The following is a 17679-nucleotide window of genomic DNA, read 5'->3' as shown; positions in this document are numbered from 1 at the left end:
TGATTGATTATTCCTCTGAATTGAGTAAGATACCTTGGATGAAAATCCTGGCACGTTGTGAATTTTACAGGAAGTAGTCTAGCTCATTTTACTGCTACTGTGCAACAAGTTTATAAGACTCTATCTCACTGAAGAAAAAATATAAACTGCAGTCTATATTTTTCAGACCCACTGTATCTATGATATAATAAGGTGAAACTAAAACCACAAACTGTCCAAAGTAGGAAGAAAGTCATGATGTTTTCTTGTCCTTTTGTGGCCAAAAAGATCACTAGCTTTAAAACAAGCATACAGTGTTATCCTATCACTTTTATTCCCACCTGTGATTATAACTAGCAGCTTTTCTTTTAAATAGAGGAGAAACCCAGTTCTGCCACAGGAAGCATTGCATTTTATGAAGTCTCAGGTTTTAATTTGCCCTGAGGGTTAAAAATGAAGATATTTGTTCAATACAGGACTTCTGCCATGATGGCTCCTATAAGCCTGCTTTTGCTGTAGTGATGTAGTCAGCTGAACATTACTAAGGAAGAAGACTACATCATTCATTCACAAGCTGGGAAGGGAAATATTCCTGCTGACTCATGCTTATAAGTATTTTCCTTGCTCCACCTCCATTCATTTCAGCTCCTCCTCTCCTCTCTTAGAGCTGGTAGCCTACTATATTTAAACAGCTGTCTTAGAGCAGAGGCATGATTCAAGGCTTGTAGTTTGGTTGGCTTTCCTGACTGTACAGGCATTTTCATAAAGATCTCGCACCTCATCAGACCTGCTGCTAAAGGTAAGAAGGCTATAAGTAAATGTAGTGTGCTCTGTCTGGCATACTGTAACATTGCTTTCTGAATATCACAGGGGTGCTTTTAGAAAGGTATTATATTCATGTACCACAAAGGTGAATTTTTTCCACATACTTTAATTGTGTTTGTGGGGTAACTGGTCTGGCATGTAAGAGTGATAATGCAAGTGGAGTGGGAAAAACAAACTTCTGAAATTTGTAGGCAAGTATAAAATGTAAAAGCTACTGAGATTTCTGTTTTTAAAAAAGCACTAATGAATTAAATTTTAAAAACTGCTGGTGAAATGAATGGGTTGATGAAGAAAAGAAGCTGAAGAAAACTGTTGCATTTGTGTTGGCACTGTTCTTGTTTAAACCTGAGTGTCATGGTAGCTCTTTCAGTCTCTTCCATTATTTATATACTGACTGCACTGCTCTCTTGAACTCTCCCCATGTACTGTACAGGCCACATTTGGTGGTCCTTACTTGAGCAAAAGTCTCATTGATGTTACAGGGAGAGCTACTTGCACATGGCTGATGTAACTTGGCTTTTTATTTCTGCTAAAGATCATTTAGTGTCATTGTCTTGCTAAATGCATCTTTGCTTTTTCTTTTACTCACTTAAAACCTGTTTCAGCTGTACAGCCTGGAACTACTCGGGACCACATGGACCCACTTTATGTGAGTTATAGTCCCTCTAGGCTTAAGGCTGTGTCAGGAAGGTATGCAGAGTTTGGCCCAGAATGAGCTGGGTGCTTTTCCAAGCCAGAACAATTATGTAACATCACATAGACACTGAAATGCTTTGGAAGCAGCGAGGAGATAAATTGTGGAGCTTGCAGCATGCTCCCAAATGAAGAGGAGGAAAGAGACGCCCATTTAAAGTAGGAAGCCTAAAGCAGGAGCCAAAACAGGGATCAGTGTCACTAAGTTGACTAAGTGTGAGTGCCCAGCAGCCTACTCCACATAAAAGGAGGGTGAGAAGAGTAGTCTTGGATTTCTTGCTAGCTCAGGCTTTCTCTTGCTACTAACTAGTTCTGTATAGATTTGAAATTATCTTCAATGTCCTGTATGCTTTCCCATAGCCTCTGCAAGAACAGGCTTTCATCTACTACACTGTATTAGCTGTACAGGTTATTGAGGTATATGTGGTCCCTCGATTCTAAAATTGCCAAAAAAACCCTAAACTAATCCACCTTTACTTCTAATGGCAGGACAAGTGAACATTTGTCCTGAGGCTGAAATGTCTGAGATGCTCTGAGCTCAGTTTTATCCCCAGAAGTCAAGCATTTAGCTTACAGGATGGGAATAGGTTCAGCATCTGGTTCACTTTCTACTTGAAAAGAAGAATTGTTAACTATGAGTTATAGAGATGGCAGCTATAGGATGTGGAAGGGACTTCTCCCATTTGTAGAGACTAGGGTATGGTAGGATAAACAGAAACATCTCTGATGGTTGATCTTGTGTTGATAGAATTGTCCAGTGTCAAAACTTCAGGAAACAAAGTACACAGCACTAAAATGGTCATTATGGGGTTTTGTGAACCCAGATCCTGAAAAAATTCATGGCTAAAAATGGTCTTGTATGTGCATGGATCTAGTAATTTCATCAGAATAACAATTGTGCTCCTCTAGCCATTAGGGTTTGGTTTAATCCCAGCAAATGCTCCTTTCTCATGTATCAGAAGGTACAGAATGGAGGAGGAGGGTGAAATGAGGAGAGCGTTATCACTGAGCCCACAGCTGCTGGCTTTGCTCTATCAGGCTGGGGTGGGGTGGCATAGTGCAATGGCCAGGAGCCAAGGCAACCTTTCTCTAAAGCAAACAAGACTGCCAGGCTGACTTTACTGTCTTACGCCTTTTTTGTTCCCTTCAGGCTCTCTCAGAAAAATGCTGGCACACAACAGCACGAATTTGCACCCAAGTCTTACAAATGGGCTTGCAGGCTTGTTATTTATATGCTGGCTTTGCTGCTCTCCTGGAACTGTTGCCATGTGCTGTATTGGGTTGGTTCAGCAGTCCTTGCTTCCAGGAAAAAATCCCACAGATGTTGCTGGGTTACCACTGTTTACAGAGTGCATACAGTCTTTCTGTGCATGCTGCTGCAGAGTGCTATGGAGCAGAAACCTGGAAGATCACTTCCAGAGATCTTGCTTCCCTCTTCCAGACTCCCAATAGTTTCACAGAAATAAGATGTGAACTCTGTGTTAGGAAAAATGAGTAAGAACTTGTCTTCTTGTGTAGTACAGCCATGGAGAGGGGTTTATTTGTTACCGTGGAGAAGAAACCTCTGCTAACAGTCAGATAGGTACTGTGGTTTAGCTGGTTTGAGGGGAATAGCTTACTGGTCACACCAGTGTCCTGTTCCTTTGGTGTCTCTGGCCATCCCAGGTGCTAGTGCTGAATTCTACCAATTGCAACTCTGGAGCTTTGGGGTAGGGAATTACTTGGGATAAATTTACACAACAATCTGCTGAAGGTAGTGCAGGTTTGGTTCATGTGGCAGAACCTACCCAAAAGGCTGAGGAAATACTTGGGCAGTTGGGCTGTGTTCCTGCAGCTACCAGGGTTGGGTTAAATATGGCTTAAGGGGTTGATGCATGCCTTGGTATGGACACAACACATGGAAGTGTTCATCTTCTGAAGTGTATGCATCTACCTTCAAGTCCCAATTAAACTGGGAACCTAAGTTTCCTTGAAATCCAACTCTCTTCAAAGCTAGATGCTTGAAATGACTTAAATTAGAAAGCATGACTATTATGTCTTAAGTGGTTCTTCCCCTGTTAGGCAAAATGCATGAGTCTTAGACTAACACTTAGTTAAGTGGTAATAGGCAACCAGTAAGCGTTACTAAACTGTGATCCAAAAATTTGGACAAAGCTGCTGGTTTTGAATTCAACTTTTAAGCCTTATGTGCCTCTACTTGGATGAAACCAGTAACCTTGTAATAGCTTTGTCTAGCCCAGCAATGGCTGTATATTGCTGTATGAGAATTGTCACATCCTTGCAGGCAAATGCACTTACAAGACTCCTCCTGAAGCCTGGGATTCTGCAAATCCTCACCTGTGGTTTTCTGGCTTCCCATTCAATCACCAGGGTCTTACCACATTACTGTAGTTGCTGGTGATGTAAATGTCAGGCTTAAAGTGGAGCATTACACTTGTAGGATGACATTTGCTGCAATACCTGTGTCAAACACAGTGATGTGCCAGACCTTATGGGAGTGTGCAGTGTGCTTGCCAAAGATCTTTCTGTGCTTGAAAAGGGCGTGGAGAGCATGCCCCACTGAACAAAGTCATGCCATTCAGTGAATTTTTACTTAGCATTCCAAAAAGGGAGTAATGTTTTTAGAAAATACTGTGTTCTCTGTAGAATAACTTAAAAGCTTATGCTGAACTTTGAAAATTTCACTTTTACTGGGGTAAAAATAACTTTTTAACTTCTCTAGATTAGTGACAGTATAGTTGAACGCCCTAGAAAACTGAAGAAGTCATTGTTTGACATGGTAGGATTCCTGCAGGAATGGCAGAAAACTTTGATTCACTATTCGTTGAGTATCTGCACAAGAGATGAGTTTTGTAGGTTCTACTCTAATGACACCTTAGTCTCCAAGATAATAGACTTGTTGTACATTTGTTTAAAGACTTGTTGTTATTTACTTGTTCAGACCTACAACTCTCTATTTTCTTGAAAATTAAGAAAGAAGGTTCAAGAACTAAACTAGTGCTTCTCAAAAAACCCTTTAGTGATGGAATGGCACATGTTTGAAAATGCAGCCAAGAGATTTCCAGTCTTTGGGCAGAAGTCTTGAGTGAGGTTTTCTCTACTTATCAATAAATGCACAAGTTGCTTTAAAAAGTACAAAGAATTCATGAATGGGTTCATGATAATTATGGCAATAACTTTTCTATGCAGTATGGGCAGAAGCAAAGTTTTCGTTAACAAGCTGCAACACATCAATTGCTGTAGTCAGAGGATTACTGGAGTTGCCAGCTGTTCTGGAGGGCCTGGAATTTGTGTGTGGAAGAGAAAGATAAGGGTCTTTTTTTTTTTTAATGGTATAATCAGGGAATCATCCTTTGCTTTTGGGGGCAGGAGGAGAAAAAGATAAGCAGGCCTGTCCTGAGTGTGGAAGTGTAATGTGATGGTCTGCAATGCAAAGATAATACTTTAGATCAACCTGGGTTTGTAGGCTATAGAGAGTCATGTGTTTTGTCAAAAAGGAAATAATTCAAAACTTACTTGTTTTAACAGGAAGATTCCAGGACCTAAATGCTTCCAGACAGGAAGATGTACACATTATTGAACAGACCCCAAAATAAGAGTGGGTTCAAGCCACTGCCTGTAGTGATCATAGGTAAGTTTTCTCCTGCCAGCATTGCTGTTTTCTCTAGTGCTGTTGTTTGCTTTGGACTTGCTGTCTTCAGTTCTTGTTCCATGTGTTCTTACTCAAACCAGAAATGCCTGGCCACTGTTTCTGTCTCCTTTCCCTGACAGCCAAACTCTCTGTAGTACTAAGAGAAAGACCACTAAGAGTTGTGGGAAGTAGGCAACCAGGTATCTGACAAACTAAACCACATACCTCTTTTTAATAGGAAAATTGGTAACCTTTTGGGCATCAGTTCATCTGGGCCTGGCTTTTCTCTGTTGGCTATTTAGAAGGGTTTGAAGCCTTTTCACTACAGATAGTTAATCAACTTGTTGTGAAGTGATTATCTGTAGTGCTTGAATTGGAGGTGTGTTTATGTGATCTTTCCGCATTGTCTGTGTTTAGAAAGTGCTTCAGATGCTGTTAAAGTTTCTCAAAATTTTTCACAGATTTGTTTTAAAATGCAAGTCAGCTACACTGATTTTATACAGATTTCATAGAATGGTAAAAAGCTGTGGGTTTTCTACCAGTTTAGAAAACAGGTTATGTAGTAACTGTCTTGTCTCCCTTGCAAGAGGGGAGCTTTGTAATATGAGGTGATTCTTGGAGCAAAGCATGAGTAGCGATGCCAATGCCTTCCCCTCTGTGATCGATCATGAGCTATGCTTGAGCGCAGGTGTTGAACTCTGTTCATCTGAGCATGTCTAAAATGCCTTGTAGACCAGGGTTCCTTCCTTATCTGTCATCTAACTTACAGCCTCCAAGAGAGCTAGTCCAAAGTTAGCGCATATAAATCAGATTTAATCCATGCTAACAGTGAGTTTGACAAGGACACTACTACCAGCAGTTTCTAGTCTGAGAGTGACTTTGTACTGCCCAGTGGTACAAGTCTTTAGGTGGGAGGAAGGATATTTTGGTACATCCCTAGTGCACCTATACATGGACCCAATGTGGATATATCATTAAAGCCTCAGAAGCACCAGTGTGAATATGTGCACTCTGAGGAGGCTCTTGGACTGAAGCAGCTCAGCTCTTTCACTGCAGCTGGACATTGCAAACAGGTTCTAGCTACTTCCCAAGGCCCTGCTCCAAGAAGGCTGTGGACTCCCTCTGCTGTGCTGGCAGCCTCATGAAAGCAGTTGCTTTCTAGAATAGTTTGAGCCCCAGAGGCAGCTGCACTTGTGACCATCCACATCAAACTTAGGTGTGGTTCAGAGTAAGTCCTCTGTGTGTGTTGCTGACTGTTGTGCACTCAAATGATTAAGTTTGGCTTAGGTACCTCCTTGTACTTCCTAAAGCAAAGGAGTAAGCTGAAAGGTGTTACATTTTATTACAGCTGCAGTTTAGTTTGTTTTTAATTTCTGTTGCTGTTAGTTTTAGATAACTTTCCTGCAAGTGGAATATTCCAAACATTGACCTGCAGCTGCTGGTCCTTGCTCAGCACAGCAGACTTTGGCCCTAGCTGTGGCACATACTGCCCTTCCCATAGCTCAGCTTGCTGTTAGCTTTACAGCCTGAGCCTCCTTCTATCTCAAATTGCTAAGAAGCAGCCTTTGCTGCTCACGCATGCAGCATGGGCACTGTGTCAACACAGGCTGCTGTGTCACTTCAGCTCTCCTCCCCTACATCGTCACTGCATTATGTAATGGTGGTTAGTCACATACTAGTGAGCAGCAAAGCCTGAGCAGCCAGAGAGGCTGACACCTAGTTATGCAGACACTGTAAAATATTAAACATACTGGAGAACAGCCATGTGAAAACTTTCCACAGGCTACTCTCACTGGGCTTTGGAGTCACATATATCAAGTTTTTCCACTGGCTGCTGGGTGGTCAGCAGGAGGAGTTCAGTCATCCAGCAATCTGTTCGAAGTGCTGTATTTGGGGGGGGGGGGGGGGAAGGGCTGTCTTGGCATGGCAGAGAGACTTTTTTCCTTAACACACTGCCTGTGGTACCATGGTAGGGCTGGTTCCCATTTGAAAGTGTCCTCAAGACCCCTTAGTCAAAACTGCTATTGCTGGATATCCGTTATTAGATGGGATTCCCCTTCACTTCAATAGTCACTCTCTTTTCTGGACTTACTCTGTATTCTGTGCACAATGAACTACTCTGCACTGGTGTAAAATGTGCATCCAGGAAAGCTGAGACCCCCAGGTAGTATGTGACTAGTTTCTAAACCTTTAAAGAAGTTAATGAGCAACAACTCAATTTATCAGCATGCTAGAGACTTCAAGCTTCAGGGGAGGGTAACCTCTGGCTTGTTTAACTCAGTCTTTTCAGCAAGTTCTGAAGACCTTGCAGTGCAAATAAATGCAACTGAGGAGGAGAAGGGCATGTAAGAGGGTAAAACTACTTCCCCAGCTCCATCTGATAGGTCAGTGGTCAACCTGGAATAGAAAGTCCCCTGTATCTGCAGCAGTGTCTTATCCTTTGAATTGGTCTAGATATTAGAAACACTTCTCAAAGGCCTACTCTATCTGCAGGAATATAAATTCTTCCCCATTGTGTCTTTTTAGGGAATGGACCTTCAGGAATCTGTCTCTCATATTTGCTGTCAGGCTACATCCCTTACTTCAAAAGAGATTCTCTTCACCCTCATCCCATTCTTCAGAGGAAACTGGAAGAGGCACCAGGTGTCTCCATTTTGGACCAGGTTCGTGTAAAGAGAAACAGTAAAACATCATAGTAAAGCATCCTAGGGGTATATTATAAGTTATAACCTCATCTGAATTTTCAAAGTACACAGACAGAATGAGCCTTAAGCAAAGTACTTGTAGTTGTCCAGATCTCCCTCGTATGAAATTCCAGCATTGCTGCTAAGATCCTTGAGGTAGTCCTTGGGCAGTAACAGGGTCTGTGTGCCAGTAAATTAGCTTCACAGAACACCAAAACTACTAATTGGAAATACTGGAGTAACAAGCAGTCTGGCAGGACACCCATTTTGAGCATCTGATCTGCGTCTCTTTAGGATTTGGAGTATCTGTCTGAAGGCTTGGAGGGACGATCCCACAGCCCTGTGGCTCTTCTGTTTGATACTCTTCAGCGTCCAGACACAGACTTTGGTGGAACAGCAGAATCTGTCCTCACTTGGTGGCACAAGACCGACAGAGCTGTCCCTCACCTGGTCCTTGGCAGAAACGCCCCTGGAGGTGCCTGGCATGTATGTGAATTGAAGCCTATCTGCTTAGGCCTGCATGTTGTAAGGTAGCCAAATGTGTTGACTAGAGAGGCAAAAGCTCCTCTAATATGCCAGTCAGCCACGTTTGATTTTATGTATATAGACAAGTGAAAGTTTAGAAGGAAAAAAAGCATGACAGGCATTTATATTTCCAGTCTATTGTTCTTTTTGGAGAACACAGATGGTGTCATCCATGACAGCAGATCAGAGGAAATTGCTGATTTCATTATCTGTGCCATATTGAAACATGACAAAATTGCATTTCACTTCTTACATTAAATAACTGAAATTCATTTTACTGTGTTTCTTGTTCCAGTCTATCGAGGGCTCTATGGTTACCCTGAGCAGAGGGGAATGGATGGGACTCCCAGATCTCCCATTCAAAGACTGGCTAAAGCAAAAGAGAAGGTAAGATATCTATGGTGTGATTATTGGCAAACATCTGGAGGTTATTTGGGAACCTGGAGTGGAGTGGACTTCTTGAATGCAGCTACCCATCTGTTGTGGATGATTCTAGTGAGGGAAAGAACACCCTCCCACATCCCAGTAAAAGTCCGTTCTGCATTCAGTGATTCAGGTAAAGTTGCAGTGCTTCTTGGAATGTGTCCTTCTCAACACCCACTGGGGAGATGCATCACAGTGACCATGAGTTCTGAATAAAGCTTGGAAAAGGCATTGTCATCTGACTTCTGTGTCTACTGCTGCTGTCCCTAATGACAAGTATAATCAGCTCAGCTACTGTGCAGTCTCTGAGGTGCTTCTGCTCTTGAGATGTGTAACAATTAATCTTAAAAAGTCCAGGAGTTAAAAATGGAATAGAAGAAAGATGTGAGAGGAAGGCATAAATGAGCAACCATGTTCTTAGGGATGGGATCATGCTAGAGAGCTGCCTCTGTACAACAGCTTGTGGACCTGAGTGTTAGCTTTATATACCAGGAATAACTTTGAAGTCAGGGAAACTAGATAAGTCTTCTCTGGTAGTGCCAGGATAGATGGCTCTAGGATACATTCAGTGGAAGAGGGGAGAAATTCCAGTCTCTTGCTTAACTGCTGCTTGACCTTTGTTTGTACTACATTACAGAGGCCTCAGAAACAATAGAGCCACAGCAGAAGACATTGCTCAATATTATCAACACTATGTGATGAAGAAAGGACTGCAGAAGAATTTCAGATGTGGTACTGTTGTGACCTCTGTGAGGAAAGTGAGTGCAGAGAGCATCTCCAACCACACACAGAAAGGTCTGCAGGAGCATAGTGACTCACTCTGGAACTTCAATGAGAAAAGTATGGAGGTCTTTCAGGTGGACGGATTTTTCAAAACTGTGAAAGGTGATAAAGAGCCCTTTTCCATCTATGCAGAGAATGTCGTCTTAGCTACAGGAACATATGATAGTCCTACTTGGCTTGGGGTCAAGGGAGAGAACCTCTCCTATGTCCATCACCAGCTGTCTGCCCTAGAGGAAGCAGTGAACAACAACAACATTGGCATCATGTCAGATCCAGTCTTGATTGTAGGTGCTGGTCTGACAGCTGCTGATGCGATTCTCTTTGCTCACCATTGCAATATTCCAGTAATCCATGTTTTTCGGAGACGAGTCAGTGATCCAGGTCTTATTTTTAACCAGCTCCCCAAAATGATGTACCCTGAATACCACAAAGTCCATCAGATGATGAAAGAACAATCAGCTGCCTGTGCTGGGCCCTATGAGTGTTACGTTAGCCTTCCTGAACATCATGTGCTATCCTTCGGCAAGGACAAGAAATGTATCTTTCAAGACAAGAATGGCTACCAGAAAGTTTATAAAATTTCTATGGCTCTTGTTCTAACTGGCTCAAACCCCAACCTCTCCTTTCTGCCAAATAATGGCATTGACTTGGCAATGACCAGTGACCAACCAATCAATCCAAAGAGGAATCCCATAGACGTTGACCCATACACCTATGAATGCACTCAGGAGAAAGGGCTTTATGCTCTAGGACCTCTAGCTGGAGATAACTTTGTACGCTTTGTACAGGGAGGGGCTCTGGCTGTTGCCAGCTCTCTGTTGAAGAAAGCAAACAAAAATCCCCCCTAACAAAAAATCCCTATGCTAACTGTGTCTGAAGAGGTTACTGCTGTTTTCTTAGAAAAGCAAGTAATCTGATTTGTACATCCTCAAATGTAAAGCCCACTTCTGGTATTCTCCAAGGTTATGCAGAGAGTTACTAAGTTCTTGCTGAGTTATTTGAGAAGACTAAGTCACCAAACAGAGTGGGTTTCACACACAGCAGTACCTTCAATCCCTGGGGATTCAGCTCCTTTCCTTCACAGCTGTGCATGAAGGTTGCAGGGACTTTGAAGCTTGTGCCTGGAAAAGTAGAGGGCAAGATAGTGATTGCTCTTCTATGTAACACCTTCCAGGCTGCTGAAAATTGAATTGGGGAACAATCAGTGTTAATTATTTCCAGACAGCAGGCTGACAACCCTGTGTCTGTTAGTGTCTTACAGTGTTTTTTCATGAAACAAAGTAAGCTGACGTGGTTTTGTTTGCTCCTGTGGCTTGTCTGTATGTTCTTATTAGACCAGAAATCACTGAAAGATGCTGCAGGTACCTCTCTGGCACATGAAGTGGTACTCTGCAAATAAAAACTGACATAGTCAAAACAGTAAAAACTGTATTGTCTCACTGACACCAGCAACAAGTAATATGTAATATCTTTTTAATCAAGAGATTCCTGTGATGTTGGTTTTTTCTCCTTCTTGAGAAGGAATGGTACTGTTTTACAAACACTTGGTTTGCCATATTGCAGCTTTCTACTTTCTAAATCCTAAAACTGCAATAGCCAAATTCTTGGCAGCTGCTGTAGAGACAGCAGAACTAAAGAGGAGCTACTGTCTGTCTTGTAACTGCCCAGGTACTGTATGGGGCTTCTGCTGCACAGAGTATTTCAGAAAGACACAATATGTTATATATTGTGTAAATTTCTAATGTAATGTGACTTTTTTTTTAAAGAATACTATTTGTGTAAAGGGGAAATTGGCACAGTCACTTTATGATACTTTTATGCTATATATAGCAATCTTTTTACACTAGTTTTCTAAAAGATTTTTATTGGCAAAATATTTTGTTACAGGCTTTCAGTCAGTGTTTTGAATGAGCTGGGGTGGGTGGGAATGATGCCTTATGTTGCAAACAGCATTCTCAACAGACCTCTGGGGCCTTTCATACCCCTTACTAGAAAAATCACTCATAGCTAATCTTATTTGATGTAAAGACAGGCTCTGCTCCCTGTGCTGCACTGAAACTTGCTGACATGACAGGATGCTGCACATGTCTCTGGAAAGCTGAGTATGTGGAGACAGTGGCTATTTGTAAATGAATCAGCCTCAAGTTGAGACATGCAAGGAGCTTTCTGTGGTATTGCTCTATCGCACTTGAATATTTTTGCCACTGACTATTCTTGTATGAAATTTTTCAATAAAGTTATTTCAGACTTAGTCTGTGTTTGTTTTTTAACTCTGACTTAGATCTTCTCTGGGTCAGAGATTCAAATGAACTGTTCATCAGCTTTCTGGCAAGCACCAGGGTGTGGTTTGTGCCTGCTAAATCCTGCATCTTTCTGCTCCCTAGGAGCACAACACTATGAATTTGCTTTCTGTGTATCTTCCTCCCTCCAGTAGGATGGAGAACCCTTGTAGAGTGCTTTGGCAGTGTCTATCTCTTGTGAGGCTAAAACACAATACCAAACCAAGCTATGTGCCAAGCATGTTCTTGCCTAGGGGATCTTGGATCTCTTTCCTGTTACCTACTGTCTTCTCCCGTCTGGAAAAATCCCAAATCATGGCCTAGTCCAGTAGGTCAATAAGACAGTTTAGACCAGAAGGGACATTTGAAGGTCTCTGGTCTAACCCCACTAAAACAAGGCAAGCTTTGAAGTTAGACCTAGTTGCTCAGTGCCTTGTTGGGGAAAGCTTTGAGTATCTCCCAGGAGGGAGATTGCACTATCAACATTTGTTTGCCCCATTAAACATTTGACCACCTTTGAGAATTGTGGGGTATTTTCTTAACTAGTTGAAGTGTCCCCATTGCAGCTTATCTACTGCCTCTTGTTTTGTGTGGGGTTTTTTTCACTGCACAGCTCTGAGAAGAGTCTGGCTCAATGTGTTAAAACACCAATCCTCATTTTTCTCTGAAGGCTGAGACCGGAAGGCCCTTAGGATTTTGTGGGCACAGAGGTGTGGTGTGGATGAGTTTCCTGGTCTGTGTAACTGCTCACTGGCCTGAGGGGCCAATGCCCCCAGGGCTCTCTTTGGCAGCATTGCGCTAAATGAGGTGGTAGTTGTTCCCCTCAATCTGTCATCCTGGCAATATGGGGATGCCTGAGTATGGATAATGTGGTCCTGTGCCATCTTACATGGTTTTGGTACTCTCCAGGACAGATGAGCTGATACACCTTTTACCCTGCATTATGGTCCTCTTAGGAGCTTAGGTCCCAAGCAGTGTAGGATTGTGCTGTTCCTCTCCTGCAGCTGAGCTTTACTAGAAAAAAGTCAGTGATCAATGTTCACCTTTCTAAAAATACCATTTTCAGCTGGGTCTCAAATTCCTGCCTCAAAAGCAAATGAAGCAGAGAACAAAAGCCACAGGGCATCTTAAAACAAGGGGCATTAGAGTGTGCTGGGAATAAGGGCATAGGAGTGGTGTCAAGTGAAATGCTGCTCTTCCAATCACTGAGGTCAAAGTGTTCATGCTGATCATTCTTGTATCCCACATTGTGTTACGGTGATCTAATCTGCCCTGCACTGGGGAGCTCCTAACTAGGGCAGCAGCCTGTGTCTGCGTCAGGGGAACTTGGGTGACCATGTTTTAAGTAGCTGGCTTTCTTGCCCAAGAGGGATGAGCTGATTGCCTGCCCTGTGTAGGACCCAAAAGGGAAGTAGTTTTTCCCAGCTGATGCTTAGAAAATATCCTGCATTCTACCCTGGAGTGATGTCAAAGCAGAGGATCTCAATAGGAGAGGTGGTGGTTTAGTCATTAACAGCAAGTCCTCAGGGCAAGGCTGCGCAGTGCTAATCCAAGTTGTCATTTAGTTCTCTGTATCCAGGGAGGCAAATATGAATTATTGTTCCAAAACAATCAGCCGTGAGAGTCAATAGATACCAGCTTTGTTATGTGTGGAATTCACCTGTGTGTTATAACCTTGATCTACGGCATGTGAGGGGACCAGGAAAAAAACTTGTCTCCTCCTGGGCGTTCTGCACATCACACGCCACCAGTGGGAGTGACGCAGCTTTGTTAGGTGAGATACTAAATGCTTTCACCACTGTTTCCATTGCTGCCCATGAGGCGCAGCTGGGAGGTTACCTTGGTGAGTTAGCTAGCTATTTAAAGTTGGAGACCACTCTGCTTCGTTTCTCTGCCCCTGCAAGTCCTTTGGTGTCCTCTCTGTGCTGCCCTGCAGGCACCTTCTGCAGCCACAGTGACCAGAGCGGGTCAGTCTGGGAAGCCTCAAGCAGCTCCCTGTTCTGCTCGATTCAGACAGAGCAGCTTTATTTTTATTCAGACCTCTGGCTGCTGCTGCTAAGAGGTGATGTTTGTCACTCCATAAGAAAGGCTCCATGTCAGGCACCCCATTTTCTGTCCTTCAGGGCTCCTCAGCCTCCTTTGGTTTCCTCCCTGAACTGATCAGTCCCCAATTTGTGTCTTTGCCGACCAAGCTCCTGAGACCCGCTGGCACTTGCCAGGAACAGTGGAAAATTATGCACCCAGAACAGAAACAAGGATTTGAAGTTTATCAACAAGACAAAGAAAGAGAATTGTGGTTTTTTTATTTTATTGTGCTAGTGAGTCCTTGTAGTCAAGGCTGATGTGTTTTAAATAAACACACTTGCGGGTATGGCAGAACTGACTGTACAAGTCTAAACTCAGGTACTTTTATTATGCAATTAACGTACAAACTTACTGCTTCTACTTTTTCCTTTGGTGAAAGACTTACGAGATGTCAGAGCATGTTTGTTGTGAGCTTTCATTTCTTAAATGAAGGGAAGGGTACTCTCTTTTTAAAAAGAGCCATATTTTATGTATCATCTGGATTTAAATTATTTCAGTAAAATAGCCTTGGGAACCCCTTTGGTTGTTCAGCATTCACTTTTTTTGGCCACACTTCTGTCTTTGAGCACAGGCCTAATCCAGCCACGTCTTGGCCAGAGCACTCTGTTTAAAAGGTCTACAGAGCATTACGATATACTGCAAGTCCAATGATTGCCTAAGTCTTCGCTTTATAAGGACCCTTAGGGAGCTGTCAGACTGTTGCAGACTGTGGTGGCTTCAATTAACTCACTTTATTTGTGAAATATAGATATTTGTGGGCAGGCCAGCAGCCAGCGCATCACTGCTAACTGACAGCTCCTGTGGTTGTGCTAAGCTGCTTGTAAGTGGGGGGCACTTGGGGGGTGGATGGTGGGGGGGTCTTCTAACAGAAGGGGTTTCAAGCTGGAACCAGGCCTGGAGGCTCCAGGGACAAACATCTGTCTCCCAGGACTCTGAAGCAAGCCACGAGGGTCAAAGCAAGCTCCTGGCTAGAGAGTAGCTAAGTGGGGAGTAAGAAAAGGGAGTGTAAATTTTGTTGGTACTGTCGGCTGGATCCTGCCTTCTGCCAGAGCCTGGAAAGCTGCACGGATCCACTGTCCAGGAAGAGTTTCCTTTGCTGTCCCTGGGGACCAAGTCCTGAGGGCCAGGACAAAACCTGGATCCTCTGCTGTGCAGCTCGGAGACAGAGAGATTCTGCTCTGGCATGGGAAGGAACATGTCTCACAGCATTTCTGCCTTTGGCCGAATGAACGTGCCCTTCTGCTCCATGTGGGCACCCATATTACAAAGCTTGGCTCAGAGAAGCAGGACCTACTAATATGCTGATTTACAGGAGCCTGCCTGAGGAGGGGCAGAGCAGGCAGCTCCTCTGAACTTTCTGCAAAGGAAGCAAAATGGATTTTGTTTTCCAGCCCAATTTCTGCTGGTTGCATTCATTTCTTGGAAGCACTGTTGACAGTTCTGCCTGATTTTATGGCTATGCTGCAGCAAGCTGGAAACGAGGGAAAGGAGGAGAATCCTGAGCCAGGCAGCATGCCAGCCAGGAAACCCCGCTGGGAAGGTACAAGCACTATTTATTTAAGATATTTACCCTGTATGTGAATTTCCACATCTTGGTCTCACTGGAAGTGAAGGCGCAGGTGAAATAACCGCAGGAACCACCTTTATGAACCAGGACACAGCTGCAAAGTGCTGCAGTCCCTGCAGCAGCTGGCCGAGCCAGGGTGTTTGATTACAGCCTGGCTATCTCTGGGGGTAAACAGAGCTGGTTTGGCTGCGGTGTTAGACCGGGGCCAGCTCAGAGGGGGTTTGCTTGGTGAAATAGTGGCTAACTGCAAGCCAGGAATGAAGCTGTGGTTCAACAGGGGTTGTGAGTGTGTTAAGTTACTGCTGATGATGAAGTGTGGATTTTGGGATATTATATTGGGTAAGTCTCCAAATTTGAGTTGCACTTTTATAGGCCGCTGAACCTTTTGCCATGAGGCAAACTTTAACCAGAGGACAAGCAAAGGGCAGGATGAAATCATTCCTTTAATGGCAAAGAAATGGAAAACCAGGAGAGCTGTGTTTTTTTATGAGACCACAGACACAGTTTCAGGCCTAAAACATTCATTCCTTTTGAGAGCTGGCCCAGCGGAGCAAACCTCATTTGCAACTTGGCATTAATACCCAAGTTATCCAGTATTACCGTAACTCCGAGTCAGCAGAGGTCTCAGAGGCATAGATAGCTTTCAAAGCTAATAAACCGACCGATAGATCTTTCAGCTGAAAAAGCCAGGGAATTTGTATGTCAGAAAAAGATTCCTTGGTGTCTTTCTGGGGTAATAAATGGACTTTTCAGTTTAAACATTAAGGTCTAGCAAAACCAAGCAAATTACAAAGTGGTGGGATGCTCAGTGCGGATGCTCCAGTGGCTGTAGTGCCAGGAGCACCGCGGGCTGTGCCGCATTCAGCCATCCCTCACAGGGCATCCTGCTCGGGGACCAAAGGGGACACAGGGGCTGTACAGCCTTGTCCAGCCAGGAGAAAAGGGGTATGTGTGATGAACGTTGTGACATGGAGGGGGGTGAGACGTTTGTCTTCCCAAGCTGCAACGGCAGCTGCAAAAAAGATGAACAACAAGTCCAGTTGCACAAAGTTAACTTAGCAGTGACATTTCTAAGCAAATTTGAACTGGTGGAAAGTTTATGCCATGTGAATCCCTTGTGCTGTGCAGCTGAGTTCTCTTTTTATTCTCCTATTTTTCTTTCAGTCTGGTTGCTGGGATGCCAGTGCTGGATTACTGTTTTATCGAACCACAGCCTGGGAAAAGAAGCAGCAGCAGCAGATACTGGCATGTCATGGCTCGGGGCTAGTGGGATTTCGCAGCCAATGCTTCTGAACAGCTTTGCGGGTGGGATGTGCTGTGGGCTCGCTCCCACGAGGGTGGTGGGTGGCAGCCCTGCCCAGAGCTGGCAGCCCTCCCCAGGGCACGTGTGGGTGTCTGCGTGGGTCTGGGGGCCATGCGGATGGGAGAGGTTCAGCAGGGTATGACCCTGCATGTGGAAATGCAAGGAAAGGGAAACTGGAGATACAGGGTATCCACTCCCCAGCAGTTTTCCTGCAGCTGGTTGGGAAGGATGGTGTCGGCATGGCCAGAAAGGCGAGAGCCCGTCCTGAGCGCTGAGGTGGGAGCAGTGATTCCAAGCTCAGATGTTGCAATCAAAGTTTTCCTCTGAGCTCTTTCCAGCACCTGTTTGCCAGAGTCCCTTTCACAGGGGTTGCTGGAGCAGCTTTCCTGTAAATGCTGCTCTTGTCATGGCATCTCTGTCAGCTGCCCAGGAAATTAAGGTGATTAATGAGCAATAAGACACATGAGCAGTGAGAGGGAAGGGCGGCGTTTCGTGTGAATGAATTGCACATAATTGACACTGCCTGAAGTAACCTATTTGCAAAAACACACCTCATCCCCCATATTGCACTTTCACAAAGTTTAAGCAAAAGTGATTTCTCAGGAGCGTGAATAACTGCCAGTATTTTCGCTGGCTGGAGTATAACGAAGATGGCTTAAGGCAGCATGTTAAAGCAGGCAGCATGCAACCTCTGTGATATATTGACCTGATCAAATGTGTAATAGTAAGAAGGTTTTCTCCCCTGAAAACGAAAGCTTTAAAATCCTCCCTCCATTTTAAACAGAGGTGGAAGTAAGACTTTTGGAAATTTTTCATTAGAAACAGAGACAGAAACCAGTGTTCGATCGGGGATTTATAGCAGACCCTCAGATGCAGTGCTCTGACATTGCGGTGAATGCTGT

General features: G+C 43.9%; 1 protein-coding gene across 1 annotated transcript; it reads left to right on the top strand.

Annotated features, from left to right (window-relative positions):
* The first annotated feature begins 621 nt into the window (after positions 1-621).
* OSGIN1 (oxidative stress induced growth inhibitor 1) lies at positions 622-11794 on the top strand. The gene is made up of 6 exons (XM_072872867.1): positions 622-778; positions 5026-5128; positions 7655-7791; positions 8107-8298; positions 8633-8724; positions 9398-11794. The coding sequence occupies exons 2-6, from the start codon at positions 5044-5046 to the stop codon at positions 10389-10391; spliced, it is 1500 nt and encodes a 499-aa protein (XP_072728968.1). The 5' UTR covers positions 622-778; positions 5026-5043; the 3' UTR covers positions 10392-11794.
* The last annotated feature ends 5885 nt before the right edge of the window (positions 11795-17679 follow it).

Source organism: Ciconia boyciana, chromosome 9, assembly GCF_034638445.1.
Source record: "Ciconia boyciana chromosome 9, ASM3463844v1, whole genome shotgun sequence".
NCBI classification, from domain to species: domain Eukaryota; kingdom Metazoa; phylum Chordata; class Aves; order Ciconiiformes; family Ciconiidae; genus Ciconia; species Ciconia boyciana.
This window is presented reverse-complemented; position numbering and strand designations above follow the sequence as displayed.